The 19536-nt window shown below is 38.9% G+C and overlaps 1 protein-coding gene across 2 annotated transcripts; it reads right to left on the bottom strand.

The window, feature by feature from the left end:
* Positions 1-2146: 2146 nt before the first annotated feature.
* Positions 2147-18775, bottom strand: ywhaba (tyrosine 3-monooxygenase/tryptophan 5-monooxygenase activation protein, beta polypeptide a). 2 transcript variants are annotated; one of them, XM_067460423.1, is made up of 6 exons: positions 18617-18775; positions 13871-14171; positions 9461-9584; positions 9076-9239; positions 8791-8886; positions 2147-3897 (listed from the first exon to the last, which is right to left on the bottom strand). In XM_067460423.1, the coding sequence occupies exons 2-6, from the start codon at positions 14162-14164 to the stop codon at positions 3841-3843; spliced, it is 735 nt and encodes a 244-aa protein (XP_067316524.1). In that variant the 5' UTR covers positions 14165-14171; positions 18617-18775; the 3' UTR covers positions 2147-3840. The 2 variants fall into 2 exon arrangements, with proteins under 2 accessions (XP_067316524.1, XP_067316525.1); XM_067460424.1 differs by lacking the exon at positions 18617-18775 and adding an exon at positions 18259-18380.
* Between the last annotated feature and the right edge of the window lie 761 nt (positions 18776-19536).

The following is a 19536-nucleotide window of genomic DNA, read 5'->3' as shown; positions in this document are numbered from 1 at the left end:
CTGTGGTAATCAACAGCATATCACAGATGATCAAGATCAACTTGTATTACACTTGCTTAAATCTCCCTTAACCCCCTGGGCAAAAAATCTTATTTTTTTGCTTCATCGAAACGGGATGATACCTGGGCCTATACCATGAAGCCGGTTGAGCTCGCTAGCCAGATATGTTTAAGCTTAGTTTGTGCCAATTCTGAGTTTAAGGTACCATTAAAGTGGTTTGGCTTTTAGCTGTGTTCATCTCCAAAGTAGCTTACGCTCCACAACAGATAAAGTTCTGGATAAGAGATCTCAAACTGAAATAGGACCAATCAGCTGTGAGCAAAGTGGCACACCTCTGATGTAATAAAGTTACTCCCCTGTTTCTGCTCCAAATTAAAGGTCACTGCACAGCAAATGTTTTTTTAAGACTAAAGCATCTGGCTCTTAACAATGCTTATTTATAATAATAATATTGAATGATGTAGAGATCACTTAATTACTATACCCTTAATCAATTACATATTTTAGCTAATCAATCATTAATAGGCACTAATTCATTTAAATAGCCTATATAAAAGGTCATACAAATCAGCTTCAAAATCAAAAAAGCTTTAAAAAGGACTGCATGAGAGCTTAAATGTTCAGATCTCTCTATATATTAACTTTTACTTGCATCTGAGATAAACGATTTTTCTTTCAGCTGTCCTCTTTCACAGACGGCTCTTCTTGCTGTGTAAATTTGTTTAAATTCTGTGCAATATTCTGCAGAAGAGAGAAATGTATCTTGCTGCTTGTGATTTAATATGATTGGCTGCTAACTACTGATGTCACAGCTAAACTCCTGAACTCAGGATCAAATCCTGAAAGATGATGATCAGCATCGTAGGATCAACAAAGCCTGAATAGATTGGTTTGGTTTTGTTAACTCGAAACTAATCCTGTAACCCTGAGTTTGTTAAACTACCATCATGGTACAGGCCCCTGGTGATTTGGGATAAAGGGTCAAAAAAAAAAAAGATACTCATCTCTTTCATGGTCAACACAACCTAACTACAAATCAGCCACTGCGCAAGTAATAAAGGGGTGACACTAAGGGTGCGTTCACACTTGTAGTTCAGTTAGTTTGGTTCATTTGGTCCGTACCAAAAAACTAAAACAAAATATATAGTCCTTGTCCGCTTATCGTTCACACTGGCATTTTTAACAGCGAACCTAAAGTTACCGAACCAAAGGCTCAGGGAGACGGTCACAACCTGATTGGTCGGCTTATATGACGCAGGAGCTGCTTACCGAACATTCAAAACAACGCTGGGTGCTGATTAAACACCATCATTTTATGCGCGTACATATGGCATTATTTTTACCCGCTGAGAACTCATGAAGAGCTCATGAAATGTTCAAAACTTTCAAAACTGCAGCAGGATTTCCTCCGTTGTGCAGAAAAGAGACGGCCGTTCTGTCTGTACCTGCTAATAATGGACAACAGGTCCTTTGATGAGAAGAGCCAGGTTTGCTTTTTGTGCGTTTTTTCTAGCATTTTCCAAACATGCTCGTCGGACCAAGTATTGATGAGGCACCTCCTCGTTGCTCCACGTTTGCCCTCTAACGTTAACGTTACTCATTTTGGATACACCGATCTTTCCGCGTCGTCAAATCAGCTGACTATGCGTCGCATCTTGTGACATCACGTCCTGTTTTTGGTCCGTTTACATGTCTTTGGTCCGTGTTGCGTTCATATATCAATCGAACCGCACCAGAGTTCATCTGGAAGCGGACTGAGACTCATCTTTTTAGCGCTCTCGGTCCGCTTGTTTGGTTCGGATGGCAGCGTTCACATATGTTCAAATGAACCGCACTAAACGAGCAAACGCACGGGGTTTGTTTTAATCCAACCAAACATGACAAGTGTGAATGCACCCTAAAATATCTAACCACATCCACCCACTCCACACACATCATACAATTTATATAATAACATCCCCTCAAAAATAATTGGGGGGGGGGGAGGAGAGAGATTTACATCAAGACTTCAGTCACTTTTGCCCCCTAAACGAAGAGGACCAGAGGATTAAATGCACATTTAAATATTTGTTTAAAACAAAATCTTTATAAAAGTGACAAGACCTTGAATTGAATGTACACCACTGCAAAAAACAATACAGCGCAATTTTGAACTGATAAAACTTTTATTTCACTTTAAATTGTCTTTTACACTTTCCTGATTATAACATGTAAGGTGAAACTAGAACTGTTTTAAAAGACATACACAAATCTAGTATTACGTCAATAACCAGGTTGTATTTTTTTTTGTCATTTTGTGATTTTATTTTTCCTTAAGCTAGTCTAAATTTTCACAACCACGTGCGCGCTAAGCAATGAAACCGTCACAGAAGCTAACTTTAGGCAGAATACTGGTCAGTAAAAACAAAGCAATTGGAGATACCAGATATACAGACAGGCTCGGCTCCACATTCACTACTGTATTTTTTGTAATCAAGCGTAGAATAACTGCCATTTGTTCAGCTAAGGGGAGAGAAAGAGAGATTTTGTCTTCAGTGCATGAACATTGTCTTCAGCTCGAGACAGATGAGTCCTACACCTACGTGGAATGTTATGGTGATGTGACAAGGTATTGTGACACTGAATGAGTGGCTACCTCCCTAATAATGCTCGGGGGCCTTCAACTATTTGCCAAATCTGATCTCGTCTTGCGTCTCACTTTGGGCCAAGACTCAAAAGCCCCCACTGGTCAGCACTTTCCTGCACAAAATTCAAGTTAAATCCAGAATTTCCACTAAGCTCATCTCTTAAAAAGGAAGAGTAGTGAAGCTCAAAGTCAGTAAAGGCCCCAAAACTCCTGAATTACACTGATATCATTTGAAGAGGGTTGAATAAAAAAAGGGTTTTGCAAGCAGGTTGACAACATTTAGTTAAGACAAATTTATATTTACCTCTATAATGTTTACAATTTTACATCTTTATTATATGGAGGTGTGGTCGATACTATGCAACAGGGAGGGGTTGGAGGTGGGGGGTACAGAACAAACCAGGAAAATCGTTTACTGATGTCAAACAGCACCTTTATGTTGACTGCCTTCTTGACAGCACATTAGGAAACTCTCCAGTTTGTTCATAAAAGGTCTGTAATCGTTAAACGTCACATACTGATGGAATGTCTTTAACTTAAAACCGAACAGACATGGAATGGCAAACCTCGGTCCCTTTTGTCGTCGTTAGCCGTGTACGCAAAATCAAATGACGCATACGACAGCAATAATAGTAATGCATGTTAGTCAGTGTCACAATACAGCCTGTTTTTATCCCTTCTGTATGAGATCGCAACAGAATTGTACTGCTACTCGTACTGAAACCGCTCCGATTAAGCACAAGTTATCCAGGAGGAAAAACTAAACAATCACAGTGTTTGTTAAATTAATGGACAGTTTAATAATCTTTTGAATAAAACCAGCCATCGCCAGTACACTATTGGAGAGAAAAGACAGAAGGGAAAACGGGTGGAGGACACTATAATGCATTATAACTCGGTAGACCAGAGAACATATACCTTTTAAAAATGTTAGGAGGGATTTTAGGAAGGGAAACCGTTTCCGCTATTCAACCATTTTCCCTCGTCTTGGGTGGGGGGGACAGTACACAAACAGACATGTTTGAGACAAGTCAGCCTTTGCCCTGCCGCTCATGGCTTCAGGGGTACAAACTTGTAGGTCAGGTACAATTCATGCTGCTCGTCATACAGAAAGGCGGATAAAGGTGAGGTGGATTGGATGGAGCAGGGAATTATGGGCTGTATATGTGTAAGATAAAGAGTGTAGGTGGATTTAACAGTGAAGTGCAACGCCTTTAGTTCTCGCCCTCGCCGGCATCCCCCTCGTCACCCTGGTTTTCTGATGTCCAGAGCTGCACAAAGACAAAGAGAACAAAGTTAAAGATGCGTGTCTGAACACATTATAAATGTATCATTGAAACATGTTACAAAGACTGTGAACGGTGTAGCACTGAATTGTGGAGTTTGACTGTTGAACAGTTTTTCACCATTTTTGTGTTCAAGATTTTTAGGGAGGGGCTAAGTCTGGCTCCACCCCCAACACCATCATAACTAAAGCACATTTGCATCAGTTCGCCCGTTCAATCGCGAGTTACTGTCAGCACCGTTTCCTACGGTTTGCTAGCTAGTTATGCCTTTGTCACGTAAATGCCCATAACCTAGTTGCAATAACTTACACACAAAAAAACGATGGTATCAAGAAGAAGAGGTGGATATTTGTCACCTTTGGCTTGGCTTGCTCAGTTGGGGACAGTAAAACTATAACACTAAATTTATGATCCAAGTTATTCAACTAAATATACCAATAAAATTAATCAATCAGGTCTTATTTAATTCTATAAACTATAATATTGATCTGCCAACTTTGTCACTATATGATAAATTAAAATAAGCTGATAAGATCACCGTTTTCTCCAGAACGACTGTACAGCCAAATCTAATTTTGTTGCAATATTGTCCTGTTTAACACTGTGAAGCTGCTGTGAAACAATCGTCATTGTAAAAGTGCTGTATAAATAAAGCTGATTGTTTTGTGAAGAGCCACCTTGATGGACAGCGGAGGATCACCACCAACTGCCTCTGCAGTGACTTTACACCGGATAGTTTTACAAACTTTCATCAGAGACGGGGTCCGAACCGACTATCACCCGCCTATCACAAATAGTTGTAAATGTTACCACTATTTTAATTAATTTCTATGTAAAGCACTTTGAATTGCCATTGGGTATGAAATGTGCTATACAAATAACCTTGCCTCGCCTATCACCATTGAGTGGTGTCTTGTGTGCTTACTGCAGCTTTCCCGCAGGTGGGCGTTGTTTCAGCGCTGAAAGCGGACACGCCCTCATCGTTTGAGCGCTGAGAATGCTGCTTATTTTTGCAAGATTTTGACAAGCTATTTTATTTACTTGCCGTTTTTTTATCATTCAAATTAAGCTGGGTGGTTAACACATTTTCTGTGGTGTGACAAAACTCAGAACACATTTAATTGACTTTACCGGCTACAAAATGCACTTCTCATCACATCTACCAAAGGCAAAATTGCCTTCATATTAGTGGACTGTAATATACTAGGGATATTACATTTATGAAATTTTGCTGACGATTAAATGTCTGAAAAATAATTGCAATTATGACAACTGTCAATTTAGGGCTTTGGTAAATAGTCTCTATTAGTGCGGTGTCACAATTTTTTTGTGTGTGCTTCGTTCATTGAATAATTGTGAGAATAATTGTTAATCCTTTGCAAGTTATCAGTTTGCAGTGTAAGATAACAGTTAACACGAACATTAAAGTTATTTATTAAATTCTGTAAATAAACACAATTAAAAACAATTTATATTAGATTTAGATTTTTATATGAATGTAAAAAACATAATAATTTAAGACATTTATTTTAACTGTATTGTACAGCTTTTTAAATGGGGCGACAAGATATGATAGATACAACAGAACAATATAGGCTTTTAATAATCTTTCAGTGTAAGGAACTATAATAATATGAAACGCTTCAATACTTATGCGCATCCCGGGTGCAGACTGATGTGCTTAAAGCAATAAGCAGTCACATGAGCATTGAAAGGTTCACGCACAGCACAAAGAGAAGAGATGTTGAGCGCACAAATCCTACTGCAAATCTATCCAGCAGTTTATTTATCATTTGTTTCTTCACACTTTTAAGTTCCAGTTGTGTGTTTGATTCCAAATTCACAGTCCTTGTGTTGTGTGATTTAACAGACACCCAGTAGCGAGTACTACATCGTTTAGCAACAGCAATAAACTCTAGCAAAATAAAGTAACTATGCAAATCCATAGCCCACCATCTAAAGATCAAGTATTATAATGGGAATATATCATATTGGACAGTGTGACATGCGGTTTGAACACTAAACGGAGAATGACTGACAGCCGCAGTGGAGGGAAGACTTTTAATTTAAAGATGTAAATATTCTTCAGTCCCTCACATTAAGCTATGAAATGGCTTCAGGTGACTTTGAATATAGTGCACAAAAACTTAATCGGTGCTCGTCTATTTCTTCGCATGACTCCACTGTGCTGTAAAAGAGAACGATCGAAGCCGAAACAATCGCGTTAGATCAAATAAACTCAGACGGTTATTTAATCATCACAACAGGCCTATTTTGACACCTATTTTCCTTGCATTTTAGTAATAATTAAAATCACATTTATTTGTATTGCACTTTTCACAATGCATATCGATATAAAGCAGCTTTACAGAAAATGCATGTGTCTGCATTACACTTTAGAGTGATCTATTATCAGAGGTGACTGTGTCAAAGTTATGCATTTATGAACGCGCTAGTTTTGTTCCCAATATATATGTGGGGGGTGTCTAATGCTATTTCATGCACTCTGGCTTATTTACACTGTTAAAGAGTTGATTGTCATGCTAAACTTGGCCAACATTTCAAACAACGAGTTGGACCTATAATGGAATATTTCTATGCCAAATACACTCCTTCAGGATTCAAACAAGTTTCGGAAAGTTTGTTGCCCGAGTATGGCCGTGCATGACGTCATAAAGGGCGGAATTCCTTGTATGGGCACTTCTCCCAGATGAGCGCGCATGCACGCGCACGCGCACACACACCCCTACCAGAGCGAAAGCAAGAGCCCGTCCATCAACAAGCTTTGACAGAAGCCATCGACAACGCTGTCATTTTGTTTTTAGACCACGAAATCAACAATGTCACTAAAGAAGTGTTTCTGGTGTGAGGGAAAGATCAGCTTGTTCAGCTTCACAAATAACCCAGCATTAAGGAAACAGTGGATATAGTTTGTGTTACTGAAGTTCTGCAGGTGTATTTGTTCCCAATCATGAAAGAAACTGCATCAAATGTGTGTTTTGTTGGCGATCGGCGCGTAAGTGCATATAATGTGAACAACACGAACGTATAATGAATTTAAAAAGTTATCCAGGGATAATGCCATGATGTATTTTGTGTGTGTGCACGCGCTCGTGACTCTTTAGCTCCACCCATGGGCGTCGCTAGGCCCTTTTTAGGGGGGGGCTTCACCCCTAAACTTATGCCTCAGCCCCCCTAAAAAATATGTGATTAACCTTTAAAACATATGAAACTGGCGGCAGGCTTCGTCCCGTTTTTTAGTCTGTCTCTCCAACCCGCAGAGGCTCTAAGCAGAGCGCAGCGCATGTCAGAAGCAGAGGTGTGTGTGTGTGTGTAAATCTGAGCGTCATTGGTCTGTCACAGCTCGTCAATGTCAAAATATTTGATAAAACCAATCAAATCAGAGAAGGCGGGCTTTATGGTCACACAGAAACTGCTGAGGCTAAGTGTAAATTTTAGCAGTGCAACTCGACGTCAAGTAGGCTACTAAGATAAATATATGCTGCTAAACTAAACATTCATGTTTGACAGCTGCTGCTTTAAGTCAGAAATGTTAATCAAAAGAAAAAAATATTTAGGCAAATGAATAAACTTGTTGTGTCTAATTTTTTGACACTTTTAACTGGAAATATGCCTATGTGATTCATAATGTAGGCCTAATTAACGAACAAGAAATATGAACAAAGCCATTTTCATCAGATTAGGCATAAGATTAATAATGAATGTGTATATATTGTAAATTAATATAATTCTATTTGTAACATTCAGTAAATAATAAAAATAAAAAACTCAGCTTTTTGAATGGATAAATGGATGGTAAATGGACTGCATTTATATAGCGCTTTATATTTTGCCTCACATTCACCCATTCACACACCGACGGCGATGTCAGCCATGTAAGGCGCCATCCAGCTCGTCGGGAGCAGCTGGGGTTAGGTGTCTTGCTCAAGGACACCTCGACACTTGGTCAGGTGGAACCGGGGATTGAACCACCAACCTTCTGGTTTGTAGACAATCTACATGAACCACTGAGCCACTGCCGCCCCAGCTTTTTCAGCCTGTATTGGGCATACGATTAGTAATGATTGTGTTCATATTGTGATTTTAATAAACTTTGATAAATAGTAAATTAAGTAAATCAAAATTTTCTCGGGGGACCATGTTAGAACCCCCTAACATTTGGGATCTTGGTGATTATAAACCTGCCTACATTATTGGGTATGATTAATATGCATGTAGAGTATGGCCATGCAGTAAGGTATTAATATTTGCTTTATAAGTAATGATAAACAGCCAATATCTTAGGGGTATGCATGTTTGTAAGCTATTAATTAATAGCGCAATTTGGACCCTAAACTAAATAGTGTAACCATTTTATCTACAGGCCTACCCTCACTGGGGGCTGAGCCCCCCTAAAATGAAAATCCTAGAAACGCCCCTGGCTCCACCCACTGCACGCCTCCACAAGTTCAGCTGTTTCTGTAAATAATCGGTACAGCGTATCTGTCTTTTATAAATATGATAAAACTAAAGACTCTTCGGAGTTATGAAGGATGCAATACTACTCTACAGAGACTCAAGATTTACATGAGACTGGCAGAAACTGGTATGTACCATTTAATTTTGGTTGCCCAATGCATGGAATATTTTATGTATGTTTCTCCACATCATATTAACAGAGAGAAAAAGCGTTATACTAGATAAAACATGCTACGCAAAATCGACGTTAGACGCTTGAATGTTATATTAGCACGGCTCCGACGATCATTCTTAAAGTTAAAACTATGATTAATCTATAGAGCATATATTCATTTTGCATTGCTAGTTTGAGTGTTAATTTTACGCCCTGTCTATTCCTATAAAACTGGCCAAACTTACAGTGAGGTTGTCCCTTAGTAACTGCATGATCAGGGTGCTGTCTTTGTAAGAGTCCTCGTTCAAGGTGTCCAGCTCAGCAATCGCCTCATCAAAAGCCTAAGGTGAAGAAAACATGAGGGTTTGTTGTCTTCCTGTACACTGGAAATGCACTCTAGTATTCAGTAAACACATTTAGTTTCACATTCAGAAACACTTTCTGAAGATATTCACAGAATGTTACATAAACAAGATGAGATTAAATGAAATATTACATTGCATGTACTCAAAACAAGATAATCGTCTCACCGTCTTTGCCAAACTGCAGGCCTGCTCTGGGGTGTTGAGGATTTCATAGTAAAACACGGAAAAGTTCAGCGCTAGTCCCAGCCTGATTGGGTGTGTTGGCTGCATTTCCCTTTTGCTGATCTCAAATGCATCCTGGTAAGCCTTCTGAGAGTTGTCCACTGTGGCTGTAATTTGATAGCAAACAAAATCAAATTCATGACCGCTAGCATCACAGCCTGAGTGTTTTAATGCCGTTTCTTTGGCTAGCATCCAATTATTCATCCTTAGGAGTTTATACTGCAGCACTATCAGTTCCCATCTTTACATGAAACTATCCTCCCCCAATGACAGATGAATCTCAATTTTAGGCCACATCCTTCTTGCTTTATGAATAAAATGAGCTCACTTTTCTTTGATTCTCCGGATGCCACCTCGGACAGGTATCTGTAGTAGTCTCCTTTCATTTTCAGGTAGAAGACTTTGCTCTCTGCCTGGCTAGCGTTGGGAATGAGGTATTTCTCCAGGAGACCCTGAGAGAAGAGAGGAAAGGCCCACATCAAGCTATGAACACTAATATTATATTAATTAAAAAAGAAAACCAAAGGAAAAACAACATTCTTAAACATAAAGCGAAACATTTTGGGTCCATCCAAAAGACATTTCTACTATGATCAGTTTCATATTACAAATATAATTGATTTCTTTAGCTATCTTCATAAACTTTAACTGAAAACAAACATATTAAGTGGTTGATCTGGAACAACTGAAACAGTGTATCATTCATTTAAAGCTTGGCACATGAAGCAGACTTGACACACAACAAAGATAACGTGCCCCAGGTGGACATGAACTGCGATCACATGCATCAAGGGCTCTCCTCTTTTTTTCTCCGCCTTACAAGAGCAATGTTTAGCTGAGCTTTAAAGAGTGTGGAAAGCAAAACATGGTAATTTTCTTCCTAGACATTAGATTAAATAGAAATTAGTACACTTTTAACAACTAATAAGAGCTTTATTTTTACTAAATATCATAATAATATTATTTACTAAGTATAAAACTTACTTTTGTCTTCCAAGTGCATGTCACGCGACTTGGGTGATCGCTCAAGTTGCAACATGGTGGTAGGACAAAGAGAGACAGTTTTCCCCCAAAATGCTACCTTGGAGTCTCATCAACATCGTTATTTTCGTAGCTTGTTACAAAATAAAAAATCTCTCACCTCAGCCGTTATACTGTAGCGCACACTCTTAAGTTAGTTAGTTAGAAGCTTTATTGTCATTGCAATGCAACGAAATTATAATGCCCATCTGATCACTGAAAACACACACACAAATAGCAAAAAACAAAGAAGACCATAGTTGCACATGAGGATGCCCTATCACAACGTATATTATACACGCAAAAGAAATTATCAAGTCAATATCAATAATGTATCATGTCAATTTGAAAGTCATGAAATAAAAGTAAAGTACCAATAAATAACGTAACTGGTTTGACGTGTGTTTGCTGGGTAGGATTTGCATGCAGGTATGTTGTCCATTTTGATCATCGGGAGCAGTTTTCATGTTTCATCAACAGTTCATGATGTATTTGTGTATTCACTATGGTAACTGTTGTTTCCATAACCACAAAATGCCACTAATTTCACTTTATTTATTTTATTTTTTTAAAGGGATCCCATGGTGTTGAGACTTGTATGGCTTAATATAACATAAATGATGTCTCTTACTGAATTATGTAGTAGAAAACCCATGAAAGATCTACGTTATTTTAAAAATCGATTTTATATTTGGACCATGGGCGGCGCCATTTTGTTTGCGTTCTAGGTTGATGACGTAGAGTGGTTGAACTCCTCAATCAGCTGGCATTACCCGTAGCTATTTTTACCACAACGCAACTCGAAAATTGTTTCAGAGTTAAACAAAACCAATGAATTCCTTTGTAATTATACTTAAAACACACTCAAACATACATGTGCACACAAACTCACCTACACAAGTCACAAACAGATCGGCGGGCGCGCACACGACAGGCTCTGTCTCAATCGAGATGTTGGGCTGCTCAGTCTCCACGACAGGGGCTGAATCTGAAATCGACCCTATACCCTTAAATAGGGCATTATTTGAAGGGACGGACATTTGTAGTGTTGTCCGACACCATAGTGGACATGTTCGAGTGCAGTCATTCAGTCTCACGTTCCACCGCAATAACGAAAGCCGATTTACAAACAGCTGTCCGACTTCACGCACTCAAACATACATGTGCACACAAACTCTCTCTCTCACACAGACTCACACACACCCCAACAGATCGGCGCGAACACAGCAACACACACACACACCAACAGATCGGCGCGAACACACACCCAGCCCAACAGATCGGCGCGAACACACACACACACGCACGCACGCACTGCGCGCGCATACATAACCCTCAATCTATTCCCTTTGTTGATATCCTGTTCAACACATCCTGTTCCCCAGATAGACTCTGTCTATGGATAGACTGTTGATAGTAGATTAACTATAATGCCTAATGTGACCAGCAGAGGGAAATATCTAGGTAGGACGATGGGATAAAGTAACGTGAGGAAGAGAGGCAGGATGTTTTGGTGATGATGCATGCGATTGAGACAGAGCAGTCAGGTGTGTGTGTGCGCGCCCGCCGATCTGTTTGTGACTTGTGTAGGTGAGTTTGTGTGCACATGTATGTTTGAGTGTGTTTTAAGTACAATTACAAAGCAATTCATTTGTTTTGTTTAACTCTGAAACAATTTTCGAGTTGCGTTGTGGTAAAAATAGCAACGGGTAACGCCAGCTGATTGAGGAGTTCAACCACTCTACGTCATCAACCTAGAACGCAAACAAAATGGCGCCGCCCGTGGTCCAAATATAAAATCGATTTTTTAAATAACGTAGATCTTTCATGGGTTTTCTACCACATAATTCAGTAAGAGACATCATTTATGTTATATTAAGCCATACAAGTCTCAACACCATGGGATCCCTTTAATTAGTGTGATGGCTACTTTACAGTATACCTATACTTAATATCTTTAACTTATAGGCCTATTTGTTCATCAGTATTAGTCATATTCATACAATTTATGTATTTAAGCAAGCTAAAGTGGGACATTAATTGTGTCATCAATTATTAGGAAATAAATGTGCTTGTTTTTGTTTTTTTTACATTATGATAAATGTTAAAAATGAGTATTTTCAAATGAGTAATGAGACATTTCAGTTGAGTTTACTCAGGATTGCTAACTGCTCTAAATAAAACGTGCAGCCAATGTATAAAGTTAAATTGGTGTTATTATGTTAAAAGTGAATCTAGTGTTATTATTGCTGGTGCCCCCCACCTTGAACCATACCGTGGCATTGGTGTATCGTAGGCCTATTGAAATCTTGCCCTGGAGGGCCAATGCGCTGCAGAGTTTAGCTCCAACCCTAATCACACACCTGACCATGCTAATCAATGTTTTCAGGATCATTAGAAAATTGCAGGTGGATGTGTTTGATCAGGGTTGGAGCTAAACTCTGCAGCGTATTGGCCCTCCAGGGCAAGATTTGAATAGCCCTGGTGTATGATTACACCCCTACTGAATACAACTGTCGTATTTTTTGTCGGTTTTGTTTGTATTTAGTTTCTTTGTATTGTAGACTTTGTTTACTTGTCTTCTGTAACTATTTAGAGACTTGCTAAAGTATCGATAATTGTGAAATTTCACTGATATATAAAATGACTCATATCATGAAGACTGACCCCATCACCCACCAATAATCATGATTTCAATATTGAGCTAAATAATCGGGATTATAATTTGCCATAATCAAACAGCCCCATTGCACACAAATTGTGCCATTCTTTAAAATCATCCGACACTTAAAGCGCTGCAGTCGCCATACGTTTTGAAACACAGCATCAAATAATATTCAGAAGTTTTTAACTTCTAACAAATTAAATCCAACATGGAACTTTCAATTCAATCTCCTAGGCCCTATTGCAAAAAACTAGGATAAGGGATTGAAAGGTAAATTCACCCAAAAATGAAATTTATTTTAACAACTCACCCTAATGTCGTTCCACACCCGTAAGACATCCGACATCCGTTCATCTTCACAACACAGATATATTATATTTAGTCCGAGAGCGTTTGCAAGTGTAGGCACATTCGGATCGAGTGTCAAACTGCCACGCTGCTGAAATCACGTGACATTGGCGATCCGAATCATGAATCAATCCGCTGATTCATAACCGCTTGAATCTTTATTTGAGGATTGAAAACTAACGCGGAAGAGAAGACAATGCTGAATAAAGTCGTAGTTTTTACTATTTTTGGACCAAAATGTATTTTTGATGCTTCAAGAGATTCTAATTAACCCACTGATGTCTCCTATGGACTACTGTGATGATGTTTTTATTCCCTTTCTGGACATGGACAGTATAGTGTGCATACACTTGCATATGCTCTCGGATAAATATAAAATGTCTTAAACTGTGTGAAGATGAACGGAGGTCTTACGGGTGAGGAATAACATTAGGGTGAGTTATTAATGACATCAATTTCATTTTTGGGTGAACTGACCCTTTAAGGCAGGAAATCTTGGTAATCCTGGCTCAATTTATCCGCTAATAGTTATCTTTCGTTATCGTTCTTGGTGTGAGTGTGCCTTCAGGGTATGTTTACATGACAGCGGTGTACTACATTTTGCATACAGACAACAAGATCACCAAGATATCCTGGCTTAATCCCTTATCCTAGTTTTGTGCAACAGGCCTCTGGTAGCTCTCAGATTCACGTCACGTCTCTCACCAGCACGTCGTTGCAGATGTCCTGAAGCTCGGCCTCGATCTTCTCACGATATTCGCGTGCCATCTGCTGTTTCTTTTCGTTGCCCTCCGTTTTCTGCTCGATGCTGGAGATCACACGCCAGGACGAGCGACGGGCGCCCACCACGTTCTTGTAGGCCACGGAGAGCAGGTTGCGTTCTTCATTGGAAAGCTCAACACCGCCCTCTGTGACGGCCTTCATTGAAGCAGCCATATCATCATAGCGCTCCGCCTGCTCAGCGAGTTTAGCCTTCTGCACTAGGTCGCTCTTGTCCATGATGCAACTACAAAAGCAGAGGGGAGAAAGCGTACAAAATGCATGTTGCGGGTGAGTTACGGTTTGATTAGTGTATTATTAGACCTTTTGTGCCTGTATGCATAATAAAAATAAGTCAAGTTTAGTGTCACTTGGGCCACATTTACACACAACCTGGTATTATGAGAAACAAATATCCCCCCTCCTCTGTTTTCAAAAATAACTGTGCACACATCTTTTCCAAAAAAAGTTGTAATTTACAGCAACCCGCATAAATACGCTGTCAAGCTCCATCATGACTATGCCAAACCTATGGGCGGCAGTGTAGGGAGAAGAATAAAGCCATGCAAGCCAATCAGAATCCTCAAAATCGACAACAACTAATAGCATGAGCGACTTCCTGTTCCTTTAAAAAAAAAAAAAACAGACATGACGCAAGGTTCATTGTGTGGACTAGGGATGGGCGATATAGCCTCCAAATTATATGATATTTCAAGAATATTTGTGATAACGATATTTATGACGATATGGAAAAAATATGGAACAAAGTTTTATTGGTGATTGCAGTTGGAATTAGCATTTATTAGTGCAAACAAAATGAAGGGCATTGTCCATCTTTTCCCAATGAGCTACTGTCATTGATGACAGAATATTTATTTCAAATGTAAATCTATTATCATAAGGAAGTAGCCTTGGCACAAGTTATTAGTGTTTTCACTGGAAATCTTAAGTAAAACTATAACGTAGCACTTTAGTTTAACAATAACTAAAGCAATTTATGCCATGGCCTGTCTGAATATTCGATTCTGATTGGCTGGAAGCTAATAAAATCGTTTAATGCACTGATAGTTCCAAGTCAGATAAATAATCGCTCGTTTTATATTAATGCGCAGTTTTCAATATGAAGCGCCCACACACACACACACGTCACTCGCATACAGAGTTCAGAGATCGCGCTGCAGATTCAGGAGCACAGAAACTTGTTATCAGCGCCGCCATGCGACTTTAACCAAGAAAAGAGCTAAGCTACTGGATCACTACATTATATTTCTCTGCAATGATGGGGTTACATCGCTAATTTTAAGTAATAAATGCACATTATTATTAAGAGACGCTAAACAGACGCAGTCATGCATGTACGAATCTCTCTCTCTCTCTAATTACTTCATATAAATACTATCCATTTATTCAAATAAATGTATTACTTTAGGCACTACTTTATCTCTGTCTGATTCAAAGGAGGCAGAATGCTGGATCTAAGTAGGGATGGCGAAAACTAAAAAATATCTTGACTGACCACCGAGCCTCATTAGCCGGTTGAAACCGGTTAACCGATTAGTTTAAAATATGCTGCGCTATTTGAAATAAATGCCGTGAGCCTCGCCTGCAGTTTCGCAACTCTGTCGCATCTCTCTATGATCTCTCTTTTCTGGCGCATAATGTGACCTTTGAGAAGCTAAAACCTCGTTTCTCCCGACAACACAAGCGGCATTTTCAGCTATCTCCACTTTGGCTGGAGTTTTTAGAAATAATCGCTTTCTGGGATAAAAACTGTTTTTGTGTAAATGACAGGCCAAAACGCAGCGAAATATCTGCGTTTTCCCATCGTGTAAACGGGGTCTTAGAGAAGTTGGCTGACCTCCTTTTGTTGTAAAGAGGTCAGCCATCAAGTTGGTACCTATTCTAACCTGCACCAGATACTATTTTTGCATTTGAGTCTTACGAAGATTTTAAAGTCATACTGAAGGCAACCCATGAATGATTATGTAAGAGGAAAAATGAAACGGCACAGTTATGATGTGGCATGGGTACGTCATTCACTGCCTGTCTTTTTATCTCCATGCATTCAGCACTGAATCATCATAAATAATAAGTCCCGTTTAAGATTATAACACTTATTGAAAGTATGACAACATTCTCTGAACCAGGCTTTTAAAATATGCAGTTTTGCACCATACAGCTGCAATCACACCAGTTTAAGCTAGCAAAAGTACTCCAGACCCCAAAATAATACAGCACTGCGTTTAATTCAAAGAGCATACCAAAATGAAAGTTGAAACATAAAACATAACTGATCAAATGTATTTTCACTATGACAAAAAATTACCAAATTTGGACTTTGGTATGATGCATCTTTTTTGTCAAATATAAAAACATCCTGCCATAAGAAAGCTAATCATTATATAGAGGGTTTGAAATAAACACCCGCCAAAAGTGGGTAAAAATCTGCCAAAAAACTAGCCGATTTGACGGGTTAACTACATATGTTCACTTACAATGCAGGGAAAGTTCATGCAAACCAAATCTGTGCCGATTTAGTGCAAATACTCAACTCGGGAGTCATCATGATATATTACACACAGCAAATTGCGCAGAATCTGTGCATATCTGGCTTACTTTAACACGCGTCACGGTCACCGGGCAACAAACGGCACGCTTGTTCATTTGCATTAGAGCAATAGCGAAGATTAAAAAAATAATAATGTGGCGATACTTGCCCAGGGTAACACCCCAGCGATAAAAGAAAAGACCCACAGAGCAGCGAACTGAGCGAAGCAGATCCTGGTTTATCCCGAGACCACAGGTTTGTATTTTTTAGTAGCCAAATTGGCCGGTGAGTGAAAAAGTTAATTTCAAAACCTGATTATATATTCTCCAACAATAAAAAATATAATATATAAACACTTTAAATATAGTTCAGGGGTTTCATTGTGCCATATAACGCAATTTTACTTTCAAAATAATTAATTCATCATACACCAGAGATAATGGTATTAGTAATACTTAACCTAAAAGCTAATTCCTTAGTAATATAACATAATAATAGCCAACAATACATTGTTTTGGTCAAAATCAGTCATTTTTCTTTTATGACAAAAATTAGTAGGATATTAAGATCATGTTGCATGAAGATATTCGGCAAATATCCTACCATGTATATATTTTTATATATATATATATATATATATATATATATATATATATATATATATATATATATATATATATATATATATATATATATATATGCATTATTAGTAGTGATATACATAGCTAAAAACTTCATTTGGACAACTTTAAAGGTATTTTCCCTTAATATTTTGATTTTTTGCAGATTTTAAATAGTTGCATCGCAGCCAAATATTGTTCTATTCTAACAAACCGTACATCAATGAAGAGATTATTTATTATAAATTATGCATGCAAATTGTAACCATGACTGTTTTTTTGGTTTAGGGTCACATTTATTTTACCTCGTATTTGCATTTACTCTTCGCACCAAATGACATTTATTCGGTCATCTTTCTTATCCTGCACTAAAACCAATATAATCCTTTTTTTTTTTTTTTTAAAAGTAGGTCAAAAACATGCAATTCCTTATCAACCTCTCCATATTACTACACCTGGTCAAAGTCTAAATCAAACCCACTAGATCACCTATTCCAGATCACATAACCTCCAGGTGTCTCTGACGGTTATCCTTTGTGCAAGGTCATGGAATACGAGCAGGAATCGTGATCCCAATCCTGTCAGCTATCAATACGTGTGTAAAAGTGCCAACGCCCTGGGCGTTAATGTCCTGAACCAGAACCGCAGGTAACGGTGTCAGGCGAGTAAACACAGCCCGTCCGGCTCACGGAGACCATCCCACCTGCGCAACCGAGCCGATGGGTTAGTTAACAAGACCGAGGTGGCAGGAGTACTAGTTAAGATGCGTAGTTTGCTCAAGTTAGTGGATGACATAAGCCGCTGTCGAACTGAATTTATTTACATAGGCCCTCACGGCGCGTCCTGACGACAAGTCCGCCATTCCCTGTATCGCGATTTAATACCCCACTCCACTATATTATATCACTAAATTAACTTGTATGCATTAGATATAGTAAAACTACGAATCTCAGCCGAATTAAGCGCATAACCTTGCAAATACTGCACTGCAGCATATTCAAGGCTCTCCGCTCGAGCTAACAGCGTTAGCCACCAATGCAACGCCCTCTCGCTCACATTCCCTTGTGGAATTTAATCGAACGCGCCGATTATTCGCGCCAAATTAAATGTAACCGTTGCTAACCGACGTTAACATGCACGCGCTTTACTCGTTTAACGTATTTTACCATTGACTGGTTAGCCGGTTAGCTTTCACGACGGCCAGGCGTTGAATAGACGCGGGAGCCGCTGGCCATTCCTCCCGTGCGGATGAGGGCTGCTATGGCTTTGATCAAGACCTTACGTAATTAAAGTACGGGAACCGCGCGCTTCTGATATAAATCGGGCGTAATCGGGGATAAATCGGTAGTAATCGTTATTCATCGCCCGCCTCGGCCTAAGTCCTTGTACCCAGCCCCAAACCACAATAGACACCTTCCGCCATTGACAATGATGAGGGGGGCTTACATGAGCAACAATACAGCAAAACACATCTCTAATATTCATAGTATCACACGAGCGGCCTTAATGGGCAATGCAACTCACATTTAAATATATTTCGAGTCCTGATTTGTGTCTGTTAACGATGGGAGTATCAAGCTGTCCTCCGTTTCGCTGCTCGGGGTATTCAGGGCAGTACCACTTCCGCTTGCGCTGACACTTCCGCTTCCTCTAAACTCCACCCCTCCCCCCCGCCAGTATCCATGGCGACCGCTATCCGGGGTCTCCTACACTGTTTTACACGGTCCCCCCCACGTCACAAGGACCATGGTAACCGAAGTCGTGCGTGACGTAGTTTGTCACCATAGCAACCGTTGCCAGGAGGCGCTCGGACATGAATTCCAAATGGAAGCGTCAGAGCGTTTGGGTTCACTTGCGAGATTAATAATAACGGAAGATGTTTACTCAGACTGTCTAATAATGCTTATGATTAATCTCTCGTCCAACGCACATGCGTTTTAACACATGCACGAGGCCTTTGACTTTGAGAGACGCTTTGAGAATAATAGTATGAGAATTTAATATTTATATTATAGGGCCTACTTTTTATTTGCTTACTTTTTCACACGTAAAATGCAGCTCAAAGTGATTCACGTGTCAGAAAGACTATAAAAAACGATATTTTAATACAAATAAGAAAACAATAAGTGTAAATCAATATTAATCATTCAAATAAAAGGAAGTGAAAATCAGTGTCATCATTGATTGGATAATATTCAAAAGAGCGTCTTGTACTTTAATGGGAAAAGTCACGTGATCAATGTAAGTTTTTTTAATTATATATATTTTTTATTGAATCATTTCAAATAACAAACTGGCATTTATTTTATTATCAATAATATACATATACAACCAAGCAGCATATTGTAAACAAGATAGTAACATAACACCAAAAAAGAAAATAAAAATAAAATAAAATAAATAAAAAATATAATAAATAAAATCCTAGCGAACATGTAAAGAAA

This window comes from Pseudorasbora parva, chromosome 12 (genome assembly GCF_024679245.1).
Source record: "Pseudorasbora parva isolate DD20220531a chromosome 12, ASM2467924v1, whole genome shotgun sequence".
Taxonomy (NCBI): domain Eukaryota; kingdom Metazoa; phylum Chordata; class Actinopteri; order Cypriniformes; family Gobionidae; genus Pseudorasbora; species Pseudorasbora parva.
The sequence above is the reverse complement of the archived record's forward strand: the minus strand, read 5'-3'. Positions and strand labels throughout refer to the sequence as shown.

What these genes read in the sequence shown, in the direction of transcription:
- ywhaba (XM_067460423.1), bottom strand. Translation starts at nt 14,164, where the DNA reads ATGGACAAGAGCGACCTAGTGCAGAAGGCTAAACTCGCTGAGCAGGCG. An exon ending in ACATCTGCAACGACGTGCTG is followed by an intron (nt 9,585 to 13,870) that starts GTGAGAGACGTG and finishes CTCTTCTCTCAG; the next exon opens with GGTCTCCTGGAGAAATACCT. An exon ending in CCTGCAGTTTGGCAAAGACG is followed by an intron (nt 8,887 to 9,075) that starts GTGAGACGATTA and finishes TCTTCACCTTAG; the next exon opens with GCTTTTGATGAGGCGATTGC.